General features: G+C 32.6%; 1 protein-coding gene across 1 annotated transcript in view; it reads right to left on the bottom strand.

Moving 5' to 3' along the window:
• Positions 1-7,874: 7,874 nt before the first annotated feature.
• LOC148282986 (uncharacterized) overlaps positions 7,875-19,640 on the bottom strand; it is a 134,032-nt gene continuing 122,266 nt past the window's right edge. The window contains exon 4 of the mRNA XM_088224221.1: positions 7,875-9,801. Within this exon, the coding sequence (XP_088080347.1) occupies positions 9,576-9,801 (226 nt within the window). The 3' untranslated portion in view covers positions 7,875-9,575. The remainder of the gene's footprint in view (positions 9,802-19,640) is intronic.

Below are 19,640 nucleotides of genomic sequence, written 5' to 3'. Positions count from 1 at the left end.
ATTGATACTTTAATCCATAAATTAGACAGTGCAATATCAAAGTATCACCCGTCTTTTATTTATATAATAAATTACAATGAACTTCCATCAAGAATTTTCCCTTCCAAAATGTTCTCATGGTGAGTTATTTACAACTCGTTAAAAATGGCCCCAAAATTAAAATATTCTGGTAAATTATAAGAATGCAAATATTCATTAAAAAAATAATCAAAGTCAAATATAATCGAATATTCGTTTTTTAATGAATAAATAAATAAAAAATTATTTTTACTCATGGTATCGAATTTAAATACTCTGGACACAAATTAACTTTATTAGGGAACTTTTTTATTTTTAATATATTCGATGAGTAAATGAAAAGAAATACATTTTATTGGAAATACTTTTCCGAAACTGCAGTCGACTAATAAACTATTTACAACTATACTTTTTAAAAATAAGTGTTTGCGTTTTTATGATTGACCCTCACATTGAAATAATATAGCATTTTCAGCTAATCGTAAAAATAACTGTGATAGAAAATAATACGATATTAAGCTCTAGCAGAGCGGGGTTTGAACCTCGGACCTTTGAGTGCGCGACACAAAACAAAGTTTTAATAATTTACTGTTATAATTAAAACACAATCGAAACACTTTCTTTTTAACCACTTTTTACTTATTTAATTACCGACTCGTTTCGAAGCTATACAATCTTTCCTTATTTATTTAACTTTTTGTACATAATGTTATTTGTACGTTGGCGGGCTTATTGTCAAATGGCAATTTCTTCCAACCAACCAATAAAATAAAAGTTTTATTTTTATAATTCAAGTTACAGAACATATTCAAAAGAAAAAAAATGATTAAAAAGCTAAAGATATATTAAAATAGAAATAAACGTAATAAATTACCTTAAATCAAAACTATTACTCAATGGGAAAAAGGAAAATAAGAGGAAAGATGAAAGGAGGAAAGGAGGAAAGATTAAGGAAGAGAAAGGAGATGTTTCTTCAGACGTGATTAAAACAGAGATAATGTAGTTACATCTTTGATGGTGGGTGGAAGATAATTCCACAGTCGAGCCGCATGGACACTATACGAGTTAGAGAAGAAAGAGGAATTGTGGATGGGTATTAAGAGAGTGCCTTGAGAATTAGAACGAAGAGGTAAACCATGAACTGATAAGTGTTGAAATTTTTCACGCAGGTATATAGGAGCGTTAGGACTATAAAATACATTAAACAGAAGTGAGAGGGAGTGATCAAGGCTTAATTAAAAAATGAATATGATAATATGTTCGATAAGGAAGCTTGCGTAGCTTCGAAATGGGTCGGTAATAGAATAAGTAAAAAGTAGTCAAAAACAAAGTGATTCAATTTTAATCATACAATGAATAACCACAGGTTAGTGCTTCAAATATAAATTTAATAATTTACTGGAACTATTAGTTTATGTCGTAAAATATACCTTCCTTTATAAGATACTCGAGTGTGCAAATACTTGTAATATTTTTGCAGTACATTAGTACCGGAGGTCACAATGAGTACACCAGCTGTTTGTTGAACCCTTCGGTTGTTCCACCTTGGGGCCATTCTGGGTCACGAGGGCTCAGGGGGCCGGGGGCGTAGTATCGGGGCTTGGGGAGGAACATGCAGCCCGGCGTATTTATTATCCTCGTATGTATACACTGCGGTTATCGGCACAGGATGTTTGAAAATAATTTGTAAAAATTATAAAAAAAACATAAGTGCAGTTCATTTAAATCATTAATAAACTTTGATTATGTGTGCGTAGCAAAAAGTTTTCATAGAAATCATTTAAGTGTATGAGGTTACACAAGTAAGAATTGTATGTTTACTCGGTTCACCGATAGTCACTAATACATTAACGTAGGCTTTTTAAACATTCGAACGCATTATAATTTTTTATATCTTAAGAAAATTTTCCTTTCATCCTTTTCTTTCCTGGATCCTCATCCTCTCTTCTTCAAAACTGATTACCTGATCCTACATTCCCCATCATAATATCCCAATAACAAAGGCAGTTTTATTAATCAGTTAATATGTGCAAGCTCTATAAGTATACATTTTGACCAATTTCCTGTTTTTTGGCTGGAAGATATTGCTTTTAGCAATACGCCTGCCAAAGTGCATATATTTGAAGTCTTAAATAAATAGATAAACAATTTTAGTTGCCGAGAGAGGAATACTTGTATTTTGGAAATATTTCGTTAATGTTCGCTTTACGTTTAGTTTTTATTGTTGGTTGTACATTTAACACATATTGTTGTACACTGATGATCTAACTATCGAACCCAGGTGACGGACGCCGCTTTGCTGTCCGAAATGTTGGCAATAAGGATTAACGACAGAGGGTATAATAACTTATTAGAAAAAAACATCGTCGGCATTGAAAAGTTTAGATCATAAAAATGAAAAACTGTAATAAAATAAAAAGACGCAATTCCAATGAGGATAATAACAGTCCCCAAACAAACAGTATTAAGATTTAAAGTTATACAACAAATTTCCCGAAGAAAACAAAACAAATAATAATAAATATAAGTTGAAAACGCACTTGAAAAACGTTAATCATATTATCACGATGCGATGAAAAACATACCCTGATAATGTCTCCATGAACTTACTCGGTGTAGCACTATTAATCGGTTAAGTGCCATAGCGCGTTAAAGCGCTCTCCGTTTTCGTGCTCGGAGGGCCGGCCATACAAAAAAAACGCGTAAAGACGCGTGCCTTTGTGTGCGCTTTGCACGTCGAGGTCAAGTATTTTGAACGATTTTAGATTTTACATACTCGGAGACAACTGTTAGAAGCTTGATGAAACAATAGGACACTAGGAATTTTCATAAAAATTGTTTAAAAAAATTGCCTAAAATTTTGCGGCTTGCTGGGAACCTTCATAGCAATACCTAGCGGCACAGAAAAGGTTAATTGATAAAATATTAAAATAAATATTTGAAGCACTACCTTTCCGCTTTTTCTTATTTAATCTTTTAAAACCTTACTGCGCGTAAATGACTAAATTAAGGAACACTACTGTCTCTTTGTCTAGGCGTAATATTATTGAAGTGATTTTTCTCTCGATGTTTTAACTGTAATATTTCGTTAGTTTAGTTAATTGTTAAAAGAAACACCCTGAAGGTGGCTTACTAGGGTTGTTGCAGTTCGCCTGCGCAGTATCGATTCTCAGCAGGTTGTTGACCCTCGTACCCACAGCTAGATGCAGCCAGCCACCAGGTTCCAGGTAAAAGGTAGTTCATTGAAATTAAGGCAATTTTGATTTAATTTTATAAGCGTGCGAAATTAAATACCTAAGCACGTGTCATGCTACGGATATTTTTTCTGTTGTGCTAAGTTTTGATATTCTTCAGTCGTTTCAAAACGAGCATTCTGCTTGTCATTTTTATGCAGCTTTATTGAGTTTTTGGTATCTTTTCTGATATCATTCTATCTCTTTAAGCCAGCGACTATTTTTTCAAATCTCGCTAAGTCAAATACTGTTAAAATAAGTCAAGTTAATCCTAGTGACGGTATGCGAGGGATCTCAGAAACACGCAGAGTTTTGGGTATAGGTATCTCAGAAGAATCTTGGGTGCGCGATGGTTTGACTTTGTAAGAAATGAAGAAACAGGACAGCAAACTCCGGTGGCAACTATCATCAAGGCGATACAGTTGGCTGGGACATATATTCGCTTACTTTACAAGATATCAGATTTTCGACGTCCTGGACGTCCGTTGCTGGCCGCTCGTTGGCAGTTCATGTCAGATCTACGGAACGCGAACCTGACATGTGAGGATGCGCAGGAGCTGGCAGCTGACAGATATGCCTAAAGGCTCTTTGTGGACATCATATGCTCCAACCAGGGAGCGAATATGGAATGATGATGATGAATGACAGTTTTTGTTGGAAAAACTTTTGTGTTACCCGAGAGTTCCGCAAAACACAGGTTTAAGATCTGTGAACTAATGTCACGTTGCTTTTTTTATGGATATAGTCATTTGACTATCCCATTAGCACAATTAAAGAAAATGTGTCGAATGTAAGTAAACTTTGCAATTAAATGTGATTTTAAAAAATGTTAAATTCGCCATGTTGATCTACGGGAATTAATATTGCAATCTCTAGTAGATAATCATAATCTGGTCGTAGCAGGTAAAAGACTTATCTTGTTCCTCCCAGGGCAACATGTGATACGCATTGTCGAGCACCGCCCTCTAAGCTCTAGGGGTGGCGGTGGCAGGACTGGGGTTGAGTTAATCTCCAGATCTTTAAATGTCAAAGGACCATCAACTACAGGTTATTGATTGGGCTGATTTGAACTTTATAAAACCACCCAGTTTTTAACGGTTGTTAAAAATCATAACCCTTAAAGACGAAACATTTATATTGAGTACGAACATATTTATTTATGTAAAATAAAAAAAGGAACGACGTTATTATTTTTTTTACATATTCTAATGTTTTCACTGTCGTTTTGGGAGGAAAAGTGCCTTAGTTGTTTTTATTATAACATAAATCAAAATGAGTTTTCTCAATGTTTTAAGCCAAAGTTTTACACCGCAAAATATTTATTTACGTCTAAAATTTCATTAAAAAATATTAAAAATCAGTGAAAATAATAAATTAATAAAAAACGGATTTTTCCCCATTTTCACACATAACGCAGGGCGCAGGACACTAATCGGAATACATACACACACATCGCTGTGTTATCTCGATAAAACATTATCTAAGTATACTTTCATTATATTGATGAACTAAATACGCGTATTAGGTATTGCTAGTTTAGCCGTTGTGCGGTGAAATGGAAATTAGATGATAAAACTTATGCTTTATGTACCAGTCCACGGTAAAAAAACAAATAACTGTATTAATATTACAATAAAAATATGAATTAAAACAAAGGCAAAAGAAACTTATATTTGCGTTAAAACTGAATTTGTAAAAAAAAAGTATTCTAGATGTTTCAGGTTCGTTTCAGATGCCAGATTAGGTACAATCACATTTTCATCAAATTGATTATAAACAATGTTATCGTCTCAAGATATTCGTCCTTTGAAATGTTTTTCCAAAATAATTAGGTGTTTTCGTTATGCATGGATAGCGTTTAAATAAAAATATGTATCATGAAAAAAAAAATGAAGTATAATAAAAATTACATCACATATCAATCATCATTTTATGGTCAACAGTCAACCATAATAATGACAACACCAGGTCAATATGAAATTCATCGTAATTAAAATCAATAAAAAAATTCAGGATATTTGGATGGAAAATTATTAGGTTAGATTTATAATTTAAAACAAATATTTTTATATAAATATATATAACCGTGTTTTCCGGAGGATTTAAAATTATTAAATATTTTTAAAAGGTTAGGTTTAGTTGTATATGGTTAAGTAGGATTAATTAGTATTTTTTGTAACAGTTTAGGGAAAAATATACTATTTTTGAAACTGAAGGCCGTTTTTAAGTTATTTAAAGTTATTTATCTTCCTTAAAGAAAAAAATATTATATTAAATTAATTTTAAAATGACGCGTTGTTCATATGAGGTTGCATTACAAAAATGTTTTTTATTATTTTTTAAATATTGTGTATACGATATTTTTACTTTTGGACGTCAGAAAGATATGCTTACAATAAACTGTGATTTTCATAATAAAATCAGATAAGATACTTAAAAAAATATTTACATATTTTTTTTACAAAACATCATTTTTTATGTAAATGAAGCTGACTAAAAATTCTTCGTAAGTTGACTAAAAATGTATCAAATAAATTATGCCAAAGTATACTTTTAATACTTCGTGTGGAGCATTTAAGATAATTAAAATGAAAGGTACATATATATTTTTAAAGTGTAAGGAACATCAAAGAGAATTAAGCATATTATAAAATTTCATTATTTACAAATCATGTATAGAAAATAAGGAGGCAAAGTTTACATTAAGTATCAATTATCATACCAATGTTCAACCCGATAAAACAATATTATTTATTTATTTGACAAATTGTAGTCTGCATTACTTTACGGGCTGTTTAACCCATTACGTAATGCAGACTTACAACTTACACATATTTATGTATTACAATTAGCCAAAGCGTAGATATATTTTTATTATTAATCTTAAGAAATATTTTCTTATAATCTACGACACATATAAAAATCTTAAACTTACGTTTATTGTATATAGTTAGAACATCCATTATAAGAAATACGAGTAAGTTTGTATAAGTAGTTACATGAAATATTTAAACATTTATATATTTTTCAACTAAATACTTTGTATAAAGAAGATAAATTGTTTATTTACCTAAGTACGACAATAAATTAGTGTATTTTATACGTTTTATATATTTTTTACTCATGTTAGCTTACTTTAGTAATGGAAACCACGAAGAACTTTTATAATTACTTTGAAGGTAAATTTTTCTATTGGTCAAGAAAAAATATCTGCCGTGTGCGTTCGTTTTTTGTGCTTTTTTCTAATTCGGAATTTTTTTTTTTTTATTAAAAACTCTGATATCTAACAACAAGCATTGTGATTCAATAAATTATATGTTTTTGTGTATGTGCACCTACATTTCGGTTTACTTAATTCGAACGTTTGGAGTATGTTGAAAATTAAGAGACCATGCCAAGCCCCCATTTTCAATGTGAAGTCAACAGTTATATTTACACGTTTGTAGAATAAAATCTACTCGTATGTTTTTGCCCGAAAAAAATAACATGATTTTCCGATAGAAAATTCGATTTTACTTTACAGGCAATTGAAGATAACTCTGTGTTGACTTTGCATTGTGATCGGGGCCCAGAAATTGACCAACACCAAAAGGAAGTTAAAAGTGTGCATAGTCAAGAAAGACATTGGTGTAAATCGAGCTAAACTTCTTGTGAATTTGAGGAGAAATGTCTGTAGTATTTATTATATCAAGGCATTCGCAACCATCCGCTACCCAAAACACGATAAAAGTAATTTTGATGAAATGATTGCTTCAGTATATAATTTTTATTTACTTATAAAAATCCGATTGCCTTTCGTAGTTTTTTCGAAATTTCTAGAAAAATAGAAACAGTCCTTGCCCATATTTTAGGTTTGCTAAAGCATAGCGACTTATTATATTGGTCGAGCACCTAAAATTTCTTTTATGATTTTATACAAATAGTCAGTTCATTTTTATTATACAACGTGAAGGATTTAATCCTTTTAACAGAATAATGAAAATCGGCTTTGCGGTGTTGCGAATGCCCCGATTAATGTTTAATACAGTTAAGAGAAAAGCTTAGAGTATACACGGGAAAGCTCTCTAGATACTGACAAGTGTAATGTTTAAGTTTAATATTTCGAGAAGCGAACAGTAACACCGTCGCTAACGGCGTTCGATAGGGTCGTCGAGATATATGTATAAACAGCTATCAAAAGTGGCGGGGAAAATTAAGGATAAATCGAGAACAAAGACTGATGAAGACTTTCTTGCTTTAAAAACTTGGCTCACTGGCTTTTCAAGAGATTTTATTTCCCCTTTGGTGGTAATGAATGGTTTTAGTTTCACTACTAGTTTTACAAAATGGAAGTTACAAGGAAGATAAAATCGGCCTTTCGGATGACCGATTTTAAAAAGTATCTAAGGGACGCGAGTCCAAGAAATGAATGAATACGATCGAGAAAAATAGTAATGTAGGAAGCCTCTTTTCTGGAGAAAATTTGAAAAATACAAAATAGAAAAACGGTTACGCAAAACGTTTGTTACATCAAATTTATAATACTAAGAAAATAAAAATTTGACAGCGAGAACAATGTAATTTTTACAAAAAAGACAGTAAATACGTTTGTGACTGTAATACAATAAATATTATAATTTCAGGTTTTATTTAGTTTGAAAAACAGATATGCTAAATGCAGATCAAAATTGAAAAGGAAGCCAAGAGATTTTATGAAAGGACGCGAAATTGTGATTACGCAATGTTTTTTCCCTTTATATTTGTTGTATGAAGGGCTGAGTTTTACCAACGCGTTTATAAAATGTAGGTCAAGCAGAAATAGAAGCCATGACAACGAATGAGCATTTATTTTCCAATTGGAAATCGCTTCAAATCTTGGGTCAATTAAACCTCTAGTAACTTGCGGAATATTATTTTTTGATAAAATATGAAGATTCCGAGAATCTTTCAATTATCAAATATTCATGTATTGACCGTTTCTCAGGTAACGAAAACATTCCTTTTTTTGTATCAATTCTAATCTTATTTTTCCAAAACGTTTGTTTCTTAGTTTTGCATAAAATAAGACAAGATGCTTTTCACTTGTTCGTACTAGAAAAACTAATTAATACTTTGCAGACGTCCACCAAACTTTCAAAATATTATTTTTGTATTATATTGACCAACCGTTATGCGTTTGGCGTTTGAAGACTCACTGGAAGAAGTTAGGAAGGGGTTTCATTAGATTGGAGTTATTGAAAATTCTCATCTTCGAACGAACACTTAAAGGTTATTTTGTTTTACGTTGTCAAAAAAACGAACATTAGAACTTGGCAAATGAATGATTAACAACGTCAGCGAAATGGACCTTGATGGTAATGGGACTTATTCCAAACTCAGAAGAGCCGACCGTGACATCGAACAGTTTTTAAGTTTTGTTGTTGACTGTTTTGCGACACACTTTTCTTACCTACTAAGGTGCATTTCTAACGACGCGACGGCTGAAGAAGTATCAAATTAGATGGTCAATTGTTTGCTTAACCATACACTTGCAAGAAGACCAAAGCATAAACTATATAGTTACAAAAATTCCAGAACAGTGACCAGTCACACCGGACAAGAAATGATTAATAATTTGCAGATAATATCCCCAAAATGATCGTATAAGTTTTTCTGTGTGTTATGCTCGTAAATTATAAATGTAAGTCAGAATCATGCGTGTAAGAATTTTAACCGTTCCTAAATAATACATTAGGTAGAGTTTATAAAGAATTCCAAAGAGTTGGTCGTATTAGACAAACATTTGATGAATAATTTATACATATTCACCAAATGACTGGATTTTTTTTCCACGTCAAAAACTTAAGTATCATATTCACCCAGGCAAGAAACTTTCAGTTTAACTATGTATACCTACACTTACGAGTGGACCAAAAAATACACTGACAGTTGATAAAATTCTGGTCGTATAAGAAAAACGAATGATGAATAATTTACAGATATTCACCAAGCGTTTGGAATATTTTTCTGTCTTTTAGACATAAATATCAGATTCATCCAAGTAAGAAATTAGTTTAACCATATAATTACAAGTATATTAATGAATGCACTGGCAGTTTCCGAAATGTTCATCGTATTACAAAATAAAATGATGAATTATTTACGGATACTCACCGAGTGGTAGGAAAATTTTTCCTGTTGTAGACTTAAGTATCAGAATATTTTTTCTTGTATTATAGACAAGTATCAGTAGGTTTACCTAGATGATAAATTCTTAGTTTAACCATACACTTACGAGTAGACCAAAGAGCGGACACTGGGTAGTGTTGCCGAATGAAGGTTCGTCCCAATTGTTTGCCGGTTGGTCTAGGTGTCTGGATGCGGAGGGCGGATGAGGGCCTCGGCTTCCGAGGGCGGGGTGACAACGTGCGCTGGGGCTCCGCCGGTCACCAGGCCTTCGATGGAGCTGACCGTGTGAGTGCCGTGGCTGTGCCCCCCGTTGCTGGTGGAGTTGGTGTGGTTCCCGCTGCAAGGGCCCGGGGTCCCCAAGCCCCCGGGAACTGCCTTTATGCTGCAGTGGATGCAGAAACATCTGAAAAAAACATATTATGAAACAAAGAAAACCTTTGTTAAGTACTTTGTTACTATCCTATTCGGTACATTGCCACCGGTCGCAGCGTTTCTGCATAAAAACATTGTCGCGTGATGGCAAAATGATCAGTCTTATGCTTTAGTCGACAGTCCAGAAACTTAGAAATATCAGCGTAAAGAAACATTTTATTTTTATTTTACGAATATACTTATGTTTTACTGGAAAGCCAAAAGACAATGAATAAATCTAATTATTAAAAGATAGATGATGAATACATTTAAAAAAAGTCTAATTAGAGACTTTCTTATAAATAGTTAACGTAAATGGTCAATATATAATGTAAACTAATCAATAGAACGCATCTTTAATGTTATAAAAATGAAAATAAATGTACACTTGAATACAGAACACCAATGTCGGCTTCACAGTTACACATTATATGAATAAAGCGGTCTATTAGGTACTAATGCATATTATGGACATAGTGTAGTCATCATATGGGCTCCGGATTCAAGGTATAACTATATAACTTAAGTTTATTTTATAAATTTTATTTTTTAGTAATCTTCTTCTTCTTCTTCAGCCTTATTCGCTCCACTGCTGGATGGTGACCTCTTCCAAACGTCTTCATTCCTTCCTATTACCCGCTGTCATCATCCATGTTTTACCGTATAATTAGACAATGTTATTGACCCATCTTTTCTGTGGCCATCCAGCACTTCTTTTGTTTGTCCATGGTTTCCACCTTATTATTCTGGGTGTCCACCTGCCATCTTTTTGCCTCGCCAAGTGCCCTGCCCTCTGCCATTTTAATTTTGCTGCACGATCAATGATATCGATGACTCCGGTTTGGCGCCTTGTTTCATCATTTTTTATTCTGCCAAGAGGCATAAACCGAGCATGTGTCTTTCCATAGATCGTTGCATGCATTTGAGTTTCTGGCTACTTTTCTGAGTAACAACTTAGTTTCTAGTCTGTATGTCGTCACCGGCAATATACACGATACATAGACTTGTCTTTTTAAGCATACAGGGACTTGTTTATTTTGAAAAATATATTTTAGTTTGCCGAAAGCAGCCCAACTTAGCTCTATTCTTTTTGGCAACTCCGCTGTCTGGTTATCTTTACCAATTTTGGCTTTGTGTTCTAGATATATGTATTCATACTAGCTATATGTATTTTAAGCAATGACAAAGTTGTTTTTGATTCACATTGGATTTAAATGGACATCCATGTCAACCTTGTTTGGGAATCGATCCCGAGTTTTCGTTCATGGTAGACAAGTGCGCTAACTACTTCCCGAGGTGGAATCTCCATTTTTATTAAAGCAGGCTAAACACATATATCTACAGTGCGTTCGAATGTTTAATGGTCTATATCAATGTATTAGTGCCTGTCGGTGAACCAAGTAAACATGCAAATTTCTTTTTTAATTTTTTTATTTATAAATCATAAAACGCATGCAAAGTATTTTACAGGTACAATACATTGAATTAGATTCCCAGGAGTTACAATAACTCAATTCGGGACATAAATATATTAACATAAAAAAAACACACACATATTGAGAACAACAAAGAAACAAATCAAGTTTAGCACCTTTATAACTAAATATAGCACAATATATACGCCAAAAACCCTTTCTTACACAAGCAGAATAAATATATAATAACGCATTTAAAAATGAAGAAAGTAGTGAAACTACTAAGGAAAATAAGGTCGTTAACATCACATGCCACGCAGACGATGCAGCCATAGTGATGATGAGAACATATCCATCTCAGTTAGTGAACATCTGGATGCCTAAGAAATGTCGTATGGTACGATGAACACATGACTAGAATATTTTATTTGAAAACTTAAAAAACACATAAACAAAGGCCAAAAAAGGTTAGAACGCACTGTACCTATTTACGTTTTGATAACCTACGTTTGTCGGCATCGTGGTGTAATGGTCAGAGCGTTTGCCTACCATGCAAGATGTCTCGGGTTTGATTCCCGACATGGTTATGAAATATTAATTTAAAAGGATGTTTTCACACTAGAATATTTCGTAGTCCCTGGACTGGCACCTGAAACGTAAGACTGATCAACTGACCAAAAATGATCAAGATACGCTGCGATTGTTGTATCGATCCAGTGCCCTGCACACCATTAGGTGCGGAGAGGGAATGATGATGATGGTGTATCTACGTAACATTTGTAATTTGGAAATTTTGTACTCAAGTCCCGTGGTAGTGTCAAGGACGCACGGATCAGAGATTCAAGGTTCGATCCCTGTCATACCACTTGCTTTACACCCATTTTTGATTGGTATTTTCAAGAAGTTAAAAATTCGCCCAAAACATCGAATTGACAATAATTATACCGATTTACAGTAGTTTATTATCAAGACAACATTGCAAATAGTATTTGGTTTTTTTTAAAACGCATATTGCTACTGGGTAAGAAAAAGTATGGAAAAGAAAAAATATACGGTTTATGAAGTAACAAAATATCAGAGAATAAAGAAATAACGACAGTTAAAATTACTAAATAATATATTATGAATAATACGTTTGCGTCATGAAGGTTTTGATTGAATTGAACACGCCACAGCGTAATACAACAAATAAAATAATTAAATTAGCATTGACAAATTAGGGTGTCATGTCATAAGGGTTGTTTTAGCTTACAAATTACTCCGCGCCTACTGACTAGCCTAAACGGAAAACGTGATGAGAAAATAAAGGAATCACGTCTCTACAGTTTCCCCCGAGGACATTCTGTTACTAAGGGCAAGTAAAATACAATTACTTCAAGCAAAAAGTATTGGTGACGTCGCGCCGTAATGTAATATTTACAAGAAAAATTATCGTGTCAGGATGTAAAGGAATCACGAATAATATTACGTAAAATATTACATAATGTAACCTCGATTTATTGCTATTTAATTTAACGGTAATACACCGAAATTTCTTTTTATACGGTTTCGAAATACCACGATTTCAAAAATTGAACATAAATTCAACAAGGCGTTATAGTAATATTAATTTCTTCTCTCTTTTCCACATCCGCTCCTAAGTAGAGCATGTGGACATCACCAGTTGCCTCCAGGAGACCCTATCGCCAGCCAGCACTCTCGCTTCCTCCCACGTTAACCCAGCGCCCCTTAGTTCCGCCGAATAAAGTCGAAAGATCGTCATCGACGGTCTTCCAGGACGGCGTGAGCCCGCAGGTTTAAAGAAGAGGCAACATGGGTTTAGGTTCTCCTGAGGCATGCGCAGCACGTGTCCGAGCCAGGCCACCGCCGCATCCTCAAGACGCTCGTTATAGGAGGCTGCTGCGTCTGTTCGTGGACTCATGCCAGGATTCGCACCTATATAGACTAGAGTTCCAGACAACACGCATCGTGTTAAAAGTTGCTTCAGCAATTCCTAGACGGGTTGAGACGTTGAGAACTCTTTGTGCATGCTTACATCCTCAGTTATGTGAATTCCCAAATATTTAAAGCTGTCAACTTTCTCGATACTCTGTCCGTTATTATAGAGATGTAATATCAATAACTAGCAGAAAACATTACAAACATTTACAGGGCTTATGACATGTTATTGGCAGGTTGAAGTGATAACTTTATTTATTTATATCAATTATCAGAGAAGTAAATGAAAATAGTCTAGCTACTATACATTTAGTGAGAAAACACATTATTGAATTTAATATCTTAATTTGCTGTGACTGTGCTGTAGAATATAAGGCAATGCAATGTTCTGTAAAATAATTGAGTCAATTCATCGATTACTTTCTGAGATTTGCGGCCACAAACATACGGAGCCTAAATTTTCACATTTATAAATTATAAAAAAAATAAAATTTAGTAACTTTGACTAAAATTAATAAAATAGCAGCACTTTGTACAACTGTTATTTAGTACTTGTTAACTATGAAAAATTACGGGTCAATATAAAACTCGTAAAATATTATGTTTCCGTTGGAACTTCCGAAAAAAAACTATATAGAAACACTTTTCTGGTAAAATGCAATGTTTTGTAAAATATTCGAGTCAATCCATCGATAATAAAGTAGACTCTTTTAACCTACTCTCCAAAATTTGTCTTTATATCCCCTTTCGCGTGACAGGAAATAAGTATTTATTCCATCTGCCAGTCTGTAGCACTATCTATGCACAACACTCTTTCCTCTATCGTTATTGCTTTAACTATAATGTTTTATTTTCATCCATTGATATATTTTACATGCCCCTAAATTTATTTAAAAATAAATTAAGACTCATTATTTCTGGCTGCGATACGATCCCACTTACTATTTAATGATGCACACTGCTAAACACTTACTCCCACACTAATATACATAAACACACATTTACACTTACTTTCATACAAATACACATAAATATATCCTTTTGTTGTAACACAATTTAATAATATGTATGATTTTTATTTAGAAACTTTGCTGATCTGTCTTTAAACTGGATTTTTTTAAATGTTATTATTTCATTGTCGACTGTTTGTTTCTTTAACATAAATATAAAAATATTTTTTTGAGATTTGCATCCACAAACATACGGAACTTAATTTATGTATATATTATTTTATTTTATTTTATTAGTTTTTCTCGCCCATAAGGCTTTTACATACATTGAGGTTATATAAAACATGAGTATATAAACATCATAAAATTTAAAAAATACAATATAAATCAATAAAAGATAGAACAGTGTTTAGAAGTAAAGTTGGTATAAAAAAGAAGACGAGTGTATAAACAACATAAATTTAAAAAAAATACAATATAAAGAAATTAAAGATATGATCAGTGTTAAGGAGTATGGTTGGTATAAAAAAAAAAAAAATGAGTGTAAAAACAACATAAATTTAATAAAATACAATATAAAGAAATAAAATAAAGAACTGTGTTTAGAAGTTAAGTAAAAAAAAAAAACTCGTATAAAATATAGAAGATGCTATTTCGCCATGTCTATGGCGTCTTGTTTTAGCGGATCGTAGTATTTTTTGCAAAGCGATAGTTGGAGGAACGGCAATCTTGCAATAGATATAGGCTACTTTTTGTCCAGAAAAAAACATCACATTCTACCCGGAAATTTCTTATTAAACTAATTTCTTCCTAATACCACGCGAGCGGAGCCGCGGGTAAAAAGAAATGTGGTGGAACAGAAATTTGACTAATAGGTATAGGAACATAGTTTTTTGTCTCTCTCGCAGATGCCTCCCCGATGTTGTGCGATTAAGACAGCTGCACGTCAGACTGATTATGCTCAACTAAAATCGACGTTGCGTTGTACCGTTTTTTGTACCCTAAAACTGATTCGATTTTTTTTTTAGAAAGAGAATCAGAATGAAAGTTTCTGTGCCGGTATATTTTTTAGAAAGAGAATCAGAATGAAAGTTTCTGTGCCGGTATATTTTTTAGAAAGAGAATCAGAATGAAAGTTTCTGTGCCGGTATATTTTTTAGAAAGAGAATCAGAATGAAAGTTTCTGTGCCGGTATATTTTTTAGAAAGAGAATCAGAATGAAAGTTTCTGTGCCGGTATATTTTTTAAAAAGAGAATCAGAATGAAAGTTTCTGTGCCGGTATATTTTTTAAAAAGAGAATCAGAATGAAAGTTTCTGTGCCGGTATATTTTTTAAAAAGAGAATCAGAATGAAAGTTTCTGTGCCGGTATATTTTTTAAAAAGAGAATCAGAATGAAAGTATCTGTGCCGGTATATTTTTTAGAAAGTGAATCAGAATGAAAGCTTCTGTGCCGGTAGATTTTTTAGAAAGAGAATCAGAATGAAAGTTTCTGTGCCGATATATTTTTTAGAAAGAGAATCAGAATGAAAGTTTCTGTGCCGGTATATTTTTTGTTTTTGAAAAAATATTTATCATATTTATATACCGTGCAGATAAAACTGGGCACTTGAGTTGAGTTTTAGATGTTCCTAGCTCCCATAAAAAACAATTTTACCAAAAAGAAAAACAATAGCTACATGCCAATCCTAAATATCCATAGTGTGTAAAAAAATGACTGCTCTTGGGCCATAATCTAGAACGAAAATACTGAAATACGTTTGTTATAATAAGAAAAGTCAGACCGCGTTTCCTCTTAATAAATAATATTTATTATTTCATTCGATAGGTATGCGCATCACCAGTCTGATTAATTATGGATAATCTTCTTTTCATAATTATTTTCTGCTTGATTGGAATCACGACGTTTTTGCTTGTTTATGCGTAGTTAGAACATTGCTATGTTCTGAGAAAATAGTCAACTCGATAAATTTGATTACATCTCATTCGTTTATCAGTTCACTGAATAGTCTATATCAATTAGGAATAGGTATTTTAAAAGACGAATACTCTGTTTATGAAAATCAACGTTCGCTTTTCGCTTTAATAAGTATCGTATATACTTGTTTTTTCATTATTATTTTTACAATATTTTTATAAATTTTGCTATTAATATGTTTTTATATTGATTTATTTTTCATTATCATCATTCCCTTTTTGAAGCTTATAGTGCATAGGACACTGCATTGGTACAACGATCGCAGCATATCTTGTTTATTTAAGATACTTGAAGGGAAGATGATCAATGATCAGTCTCAAGAAATATTGCTGGGTAAAAACAAATTGTTATATAAGTATTTCATGTCAACCATGCTACGAATCGAACCCGAGACCTTTTTGATAATAGGCAAATGTCTCAACCACTTTACCACGAGGTGGACATTTTTGTTTATAATTTCTTGCCACAAAACTAATTTTTCTTTTTCATTTACAAAAAGCACGCTTTATTCATATCACGCCAATTTTATTAATAATAGCATGATATTAATATTTATTAAACATTGTTGCAATTATTGTATTAATTTATGTTTTCATACAATACATAATGTGTTTTTTATTTCTGGCATCCTGAAATTTTTATTATTGCTAATTTCATTTTATTACAGGGTATGTATTGTAATTAATCAATAATTTATTTTAATCACCGTGGAAAATGTGTGTAAGGTTTTTAACAATTTATTTTACTACAATTTTGTTATATTATAGGTATGGATTTCATGTAGAATTTGTTCTTTCTAAAATAAATAATTAAAATTTATTCAAAATTGTAAATTCAATATGGGATTGCCCAGAATTGTCATCTCTCATCAACTTCAGGGTGCCTGAAAGAATTATTACTAGACAGGTGTCACCATTTTAAAGCAACAATTCACGGTCAGTATATACTTGTAATGCCGTATTCAGTAGACTCAAGGGTAGCGATTATGAACGACTATCTTCATCGGTATATACTGAGACGGTATAAACTAATATCCATATTTATGTATGAAAGTGTGTATATTTGTGGGAAAATTCTAAGTATCTTCGCCGGTAACCGGTAATTGAACTTTTTTAGAAAAAAAGATTATATTTTTCATATGGAAAACTTAATTTTACTTTGTAGATAAAATTGAAGATACATTTTAACTTCTCATCAGAATACGTACTCAGGAACTCGACAATAGTGATTCCCATGTATCTGATATATTTAGTGTAGGATATTGTTCTTATAGAACAAACCTATGGAACATTTTCAAAGATGGTGAGTGGAAATTAAACCTTTAGTAAAATGATTATATTTATGAAACGGCGCTTTATGATTTTCTCGTTATATTAATTCTTTAAAATATTTTATAATCTAATTTGATTTTTAAATTTACTTTTTAATTGTTTTAAACTTTTTGGAATATGTTATATATTTTTTAGGTTTGATGCTTGTTTCTAAATCACGGGTAAAAAGTGTTGCATTCGTTAATAAAACCAAACATGTTTATATTATAATTTTTGTAAAAGGCATTTTTGCCGTATATGTTAATAAAATAAAATTACAACAGCAATAAAAAAATGTCTTCGAGAGGCGAATATGGACTTTTTGCTATTTACAAGACTTATAAACTGTAATTGGCTGGAGTGAATGGTCGCTTTACACATTCTGTGGTATTCACCCTTATTTTTATGTTTATGGATGTTCTAGATAAACAATACCATTCTCAAAAATTACAGATAATATGAGAGAGATAAATATATCCAAATTTGTTGCAACAAGGAGGAAAAACATATCTGAGAACGGAATATAGAAGTCTAGGCATTAACAGGGTTTATAACTTGTCATTGGCTGGTTTAAGTGGCCACTTTACATGCTGTGTAACATTTACCATTCTGTCTATGTTCAAACATCCACGTTTTCTCTACTTTTCCATCCGTTGACTTTTGTGAAGTAAAGAGCTGAAACCTTTACCACGTGGAAATCAATTCACTTACTAGGCAAGGCCTAAACAATTTTCAAATTTTTGTACTTCTTTTTATTCCAGTTAGTTTTTATCAACGATGTTTTGAGTATGACCAAATGTTCTTTTCTGGAAAATGTTTTCCCTTCCTGTTTAACAATAAGTTTAGATTTAAATAACTCCAAAGGGAAAAAATCCAGCCTGTCAACAAACATGTATACATGCTCAAAACATTGTTAGTTTTCATACATTCATTCTACGACTCCGATCTACAAGGGACTTTTCTACATTTGATTTTATTTTTCAGGATTTCTACCTGAGAGTAGCTAGCTATCGATTTGAAAAGACAGAGAGATGTATTCTCAATTACCCTAATTTTTTATTCAAATTTTCGTTTTTCTCGCGTACTGCCACGAAAAGTCAATGATAAAACCAGAAAGATTTTCTGTAGACGGGTGAATGACAGCTTAAACCTCTCATCAGCATCCTTATAGTGAAACTGGTAGAAAAAGGACCACAGGGCATCCGCCCAAATCCGTATTTACGCTGTGTTTACTTTGGACTGTGCGAGGGATTACACGCTGATGGATGTAGAATGGAGGTAAAAGGTTGTTTGTTCTCTTTCAGGATAAAAGGATTAATGACACATCATTGAAGGTCCTTTTAAAGGCGTAAGCTTTCAGATATTTTTTTCATTTTCGATGTGCGCTTGAGCGGATAATTTACGAATATAAATTACTGAAACTTTTATTTATTTTATGCTCGTTAAAGCCTTTCGCGTGTAAGGGGTATCTAAGGTACCCCCAGGTAGCATATTTTTTCAATGACTTTACTTTTATTCATCATATTGATTTTTTTTGCATAATACTACCCCATAATGTTAAGGATGTATCAAAATTATTAAAATATTTTTCTGCCGAATTTTCTTAATATTAATTCACACTTGTCATTGATTTTCCCCCGTACAAACAGCATATATTTATATATCATTCACTGTATAGTTAAATAATCTTACATACGTTGGTTAGTTCACACGTGTGCTTCTTGTTATTCGGTCGCTTTTTTCCAGCAATAATTAAAAAAATCCGGGTTTTATGCGTTATATTTTTATATGCACCCCCTTCCCAACTCCCCGCTGTATCTCCGCGCTAACGGGTTGCGTGACTTTAGATCAGTGTTATTCAACGTGTAGCTGTGAGAGAAGAAAGTCATTTTTAAAGCAATTTAGCTGGGGTATTTCTGGTAACCCTTTTCGGAACTCACGGTTTCTTTTATGCTTAGAGTCAGATAGGTTGGAAAATGAAGGCATCATAATAAAAATATGTGTACAAATGAACATTGGTAAATTACAAAAAAAAAACAAACAAACAGGGGTGATAGAACTACGTATCACTGTGTCTTTGCATACAGACCTCGCTACTTCTACATTCACACATCTTCTCACGCACGTGCGCCGATTGTTCCGTCTCATCTTAAAAAAATTGTTGGTTTTTTTATCGTGCTACATCTTTCTCGGTCTTCGTCGTTTTGTGCATCCTTCTACATTTGTCTCGTAAATATTTTT

Source organism: Micrasema longulum, unplaced genomic scaffold (genome assembly GCF_059751315.1).
Source record: "Micrasema longulum isolate JH-2025_06_02 unplaced genomic scaffold, ASM5975131v1 h1tg000273l, whole genome shotgun sequence".
NCBI classification, from domain to species: domain Eukaryota; kingdom Metazoa; phylum Arthropoda; class Insecta; order Trichoptera; family Brachycentridae; genus Micrasema; species Micrasema longulum.
The sequence above is the reverse complement of the archived record's forward strand: the minus strand, read 5'-3'. Positions and strand labels throughout refer to the sequence as shown.